This window comes from Lolium perenne, chromosome 3 (assembly GCF_019359855.2).
Source record: "Lolium perenne isolate Kyuss_39 chromosome 3, Kyuss_2.0, whole genome shotgun sequence".
Classification (NCBI taxonomy): domain Eukaryota; kingdom Viridiplantae; phylum Streptophyta; class Magnoliopsida; order Poales; family Poaceae; genus Lolium; species Lolium perenne.
This window is the reverse complement of record NC_067246.2, coordinates 194,618,795-194,624,145: the sequence shown is the minus strand read 5'-3', so window position 1 is coordinate 194,624,145 and position 5,351 is coordinate 194,618,795. Positions and strand designations below refer to the sequence as shown.

General features: G+C 53.5%; 1 protein-coding gene across 1 annotated transcript; it reads right to left on the bottom strand.

Annotated features, from left to right (window-relative positions):
* Positions 1–355: 355 nt before the first annotated feature.
* On the bottom strand, positions 356–2,167 carry LOC127342967 (cysteine protease 1). The gene is made up of 2 exons (XM_051369031.2): positions 760–2,167; positions 356–621 (listed from the first exon to the last, which is right to left on the bottom strand). Exons 1-2 carry the CDS (start codon positions 2,089–2,091, stop codon positions 520–522), a joined length of 1,434 nt encoding a protein of 477 aa, XP_051224991.1. The 5' UTR covers positions 2,092–2,167; the 3' UTR covers positions 356–519.
* Between the last annotated feature and the right edge of the window lie 3,184 nt (positions 2,168–5,351).

Sequence of the window (5,351 nt, the reverse complement as noted above, 5' to 3'; positions counted from 1 at the left end):
CAATGGGGGATGCGGAGGATAAGGAGGAGAGAGAACAGAGCAAGATGGCTTTGTCCACTTCGGCGTCTATAGAGGTGTGAGGATGGACTAGTCCAGGTTGTTATTTGCAAAATAAACAGCACAAATCTCCAACAAGCTACATACGGTGAAGATAAGACCGGGAGGCCCTCGTCTATGTAGAATCGCAGTAATCTTTACAACCGTCTACATACTCTTGAGAGAGCACCAGCAGACAACATTACTCTTTTTTAGAGAGCGCAAGCAGTATTCTTTACAGTTTACCAGACACTGAAATTTCAGTTTAACTAGTGAATAAATAAAACTGTACAAAATAACGTTCCATATGTACATCCATACTATTGGCAAAGAATATGAACCGGAGGAAGTAGAAACAAAGAGAAAAAGAAAAAGAAAAAGATGTATATACAAGGAACACCTTGGGTACAAGGTCTCCTATAGTACTAGAAGGAATAACTAAGAAAAAAACGAGACGTAGTAGAGCCTAGACTATATATCCAACTAGGAGAACATCGAGTCGATCAGGTCTGTAAGCGGCGTCGCCATCCTTCGCTTGGCCGGAGTACGGATGAGTGCCTCCACGGTGTAAGGGCTGTTCTTGCTCTGTCAACCAAAACAAAGAACATCGATAAGTACATACAGTATTAGCAACAAATCAACAAATCTGTCCACGCAAATTTGATCGAATAAATCAGACTAGAACATAATCGACGAGTCATAGCTTGGGTAAGTTGATAGTACCTTGGAGCAAGTGCGATTCTCTTGGTTGCAGACGGGGTATTCCGATGGGCAGCAGGTGGTGCCGTCCTTGCAGCAGGTGGCGGCCTTGGCAGGGCAGCACCCCCACACGAAGCACGTCTTCCTGACGCCGTAGTTGCAGCAGCAGGTGCTCCCCGCCGGGCACTTGTTGTGGCGGTCGCAGGCCACCGGCTTCGTCGGCTCCGGCGGGTTCGGCTTGGGTGTCGGGTTGGGCCCGGTCTTGACGGGGTAGGAGGCCATCATGGCGATGCCGCACTTGCCGGTGCGCGCGGTCACGTTGCGCTCCATGCGGATGTAGCCGCCCTCGCCCCAGTTGGGCCCCCACGAGTTGCGCACGGTCCAGTAGTCCTTGCCGTCGTCCGTCGTGCCGTATCCCACCGCCACCACGCCGTGGTCGAGCTCCGTGCCGCACCTGCCGGAGAACACCCCGGACTCGTACAGCTGAAACTCGGGCCCGCCGGCCTCGATGCCCACGCTCACGGGCTGGTGCGCCACCGCCTTCTTCAGCGACAGCTCGTCGTTCTCGGGCACGCTCTCGAAATCGTCGATGGACACCACCGTGCGGATCATCTTGGCGTGGTCGCACCTGCCGTCCTTGGCCGTGTACGGGTAGTCCTCCTCCGTGTCGATGCCGCCGTTCCGGGCGATGAAGTCGAAGGCGTCCTCCATCATCCCGCCGTTGCACCCGCTGTTCTGCCCGTTCCTGGCGCACTCCACCAGCTCCTGCTCCGACAGCGTCACCAGGTCGCCCGTGACGATCTTGTTGATGCCCTCCACGGCGCCGACCGCCGAGAACGCCCAGCAGCTGCCGCACTGGCCCTGGTTCTTGACGGGCGCGACGGCGCCCTTCTCCCTCCAGTCAACGTGCTCCGGCAGCGCCTCGACGCCGTCGTGGAGGTACCTCTCCCCGACTGCGTGGAGGTGGAGCCTGTGGCTCCTCGGGACGGTGCCGCCGAGGTAGGCGGCGCGGAACTCGGCGTTGGTGAGGTCGGCGAAGCGGTTCATCCCGAGGCGGAACCCGTGCGCTTCCGCGTTGGCGTTGTGGGCGTCGACGATCTTGAGGTTGGCCCAGAACGCGCGGAACCGGCGCTCGAACTCGCCGAGCGCGTTGTAGGAGCGGCGGTGGCGCGCGAGCCAGTGGTCGTACATCGCGCGCACCTCGGCCTCCGTCCGCTGCAGCCCGCGGACGCCGTGCGCCGAGTTGTACGAGATGATGGACATGTCGGGAGCCGCCGCGGCTGCTGCTGACGCGAAGAGGACGAAGGCCAGGAGGATCATGGCCAACGAGGCCGCGGCCTTGCCGCCGACCCCCATGGTCGCGCTTGCTTCAGATCGTGTCGAGAGTCGATTGATCGAAAGCTATGGATTCACGGCGAGTCGTGTGGTTTGGTTCGTGTTGTTGTGTCTTGGGGAGGTTGGTGCGTGCCCCCGGCGATCTATATATAGTAGGATTGGAGCGTGGAGTTGCGATGGGATTCTAGTTGGAATAGTTTGCAAGTTCCGGATCGGCACGTACAGGAACTCGTTTCGGTAAACTTTGGATGTACCGGATGACTGGCGTTTCAAACACCATTGTTTGATTCGATTTCAATTGAAATCCTACCTCGATTCAGACCCCAACATTGAAAACTTGGACGAAACGTAGTCGTACGGCCGTACGCGATGGCCAAGCTGTTCGAGTCACAGTCTGAATCGAACCACGATTCACGATAGGGGCAAAATAGCATGGGAACCTCAAATTTAGTTTTCATATTTTCTAGTCCTCAATTTGACAATTTGACTTTTGTAGGGGGCAATTTGCAAAAAAAAAATGGTCACGTCAGCAAATGACCAAGATGCTCACGCGGGGCAACTTCTTGACCCACAATTCACGATTTACAAGTTCATGATCGAAGCGCACATCCGGGCAACTTCATGGACCAAATTAGAGATATTCTCTAAATAATTATCTAGTTTCTTTCATCGGATTGATCTTTTAGTTCAACTAGCTAGCGCATGGAATTCCACAACTTGTAGCATTGACATGAAATTCTTACCTTTTGCAACGATTTTATGTTTTGATTTTTGTGCGACTCTGATTCTTCGAGCTATCCAGAGTAGCAATTGTAGACCTCTAATTCATCATCATTTCCTCCTTAGCTCACAACATCATCGTCAAGAGTCCATATAAGGAGTCTGACAACTCTTTTGCACATAAGGAGTTGTCTGCACATTAGTAGGAGTGAAGTAATTATCGCCTTGTGCGACGTGTGTTGAAAAAACAGGACCTTCTGCTAATCCAAACACTGCACAAAGATCGACTTCCAGTCGTTTGTTGACAAGATCAGTGCCCATCTACAAGGACAGGCTGCAGGCTGCATAACACTTAGCTAAATCGGTTATGTGTTATGACCAGAATATAGTCAAGCATAAAGTCCTAGTCCTCCTTCTGGTATTGGCATAATTGTTTCTAATGACATATTGGCATAATTGTAACCGGCAGGAGCACTGCTTTTTCATTAAGCAAGAGAGAAAAATAAACCAAACTGTACATAGAAGGGCAGATTATGGTGGGAATATGTCCCAGAAAACCACCCTAGAAAAACTGACAAAAAGAGAAAAACTAGTCTGGCTCGGCCGGGATAGCCGGCCCGAAGCCGTTGATGGCACGGTCACGCTGAAGAATGTCTTCCCTCGTGATATTAGCCACCTCCAGATAGGTGAGGCGGCGCGCGGTGAATATGCGTCTGTTTCGTTCCTTCCAAGCATTCCAAAGAACATAGAGGAACCGACCGCTGATGCTTTTGTGCTCCTTGTTAGTCTTTCCGATGATCATAGCATCCCACCACTCCGAGATCGAGTGGTAGTCATGGCGAATGTCAGTTGTGTCATCGTTGTCCCAGAACTTCATCCGACTCCAAATGGCCATGGTGAAGGGGCAGTCCTTGCAAAGATGTTTGGCAGTCTCAGGAGCTCGGAGGCAAAGAGGGCAAAGAGGATTATGGGGCCATCCCCTAATGGCGAGCATATCCGCAGTGAGCAGCTTTCCGTGAAGAGCAAGCCAGCCAAAAAGTTTGCATTTCGGCTCGGCGTGGGCTTCCCAAATTTTCTTGGCGACGAATCTGGCATGTCCACCAAAGAACTGAGCATTGTAAGCAGAGCTGGCAGTGTACGTCCCGTCGGTAGTGAGAGTCCAGGAGATGGAGTCCGTTTGCTCAGGGACAAGGGTGATGGTGTGGATGATGTCCCAAAGCTCCAAGTATTGTGCCAACTGGGTAGGTGTGCTAATGTTGATGACGGAGCGGATCCAATTGTAGTCGCTAAGCTCTTTGGCAACCGTGCGGTTTTTCCGGGATGCAATCTTGAAGAGGTCAGGCGCCCAAAGAGAAAGGGGGCCCCGCCCGCACCAGTTATCATGCCAGAAGGTTGTCAGCTTCCCATTTCCCACGGTGATCTTGGTGGAAGCCCTGAAAAGCGCCATGTCGGCATCGTCACAGGGAAGCTTCGATCCAGCCCACGTGCGCTCAGGGTCGGTCCATTGCAGCCAAGGCCAACGCAGCCTCAGAGCGCGTCCAGATCGCTCAATGTCTGGCATTCCCAGGCCCTCAAGGGTCTTTGGTCTGCACACCGTTTTCCAGTTAACGAGGGCTTTCCCATGGGCCGCGTGCTCGCCCTCCTCCCCCGCCCAAACGAAGGTCCTAGCAATCTTGTTGATCCTGTCCCGAGCCCATTTAGGCAGCGGAATGACCGTGGCGTGGTAGATACCGGTAGCCATGAGCACTGTTTTAGCGAGGATGACCCTTCCAGGCCGCGCAAGGTTCTTCCCAATCCACCCGGCAGCTTTCCAGTGATCTTGTCAATGAGGGGCTGCAGATCTACCTTCCGAAGGCGTCGAAAGTGGAGAGGTAGGCCCAGGTACTTGCCAGGGAAGCTGGCAATCTTTGCCGAGAAGTCAGCGAGGATGTCGACTAGGTCAGATCGTCACATTGAACCGGGAAGATCTCCGTCTTCGTCATGTTGGTGACAAGCCCACTAGCTTTTCCGAAACAGTCCAGGATGGAAGAGATGGCTCCGAGGTCTTCCTTGCGGGGGTTCACGAAGATCCCAGCATCGTCAGCATAGAGTGAGATCCGGCATCTAGTGGTCCTAGAACGTATGGGAGTCAGGATGCCCTGTTGCGTGGCAAGGGAGAGGATGCGCTGAAGGGGGTCAATCGCCAGGATGAAGAGCATGGGGGAGAGCGGGTCCCCCTGTCAAATACCACGGGCGTGCCAAAAGGGGGTGCCAGGCTCGCCGTTGAGAAGCACCCTGGACGTGGTAGAAGACAAGGACAGGCATATCCAGTCCCTCTAGTTTTGGCCAAAACCCAGAACCGCAAGGACCTCGAGGAGATAAGCTCAGCCCACAGAGTCAAAAGCCTTCGACATATCCAACTTTAGGAAAAGGCTCGGGGTCTTGGTAGAATGTAGCTCCCTGATGAGGTTCTGGACGTGCAGGAAGTTATCGTGGATGCTTTGCTTCTTCACAAAGGCGCTCTGACATTTGGAGACAATGTCCGGGAGCAATAGCGCAAGGCGATAGGCCAGCAGCTTGGA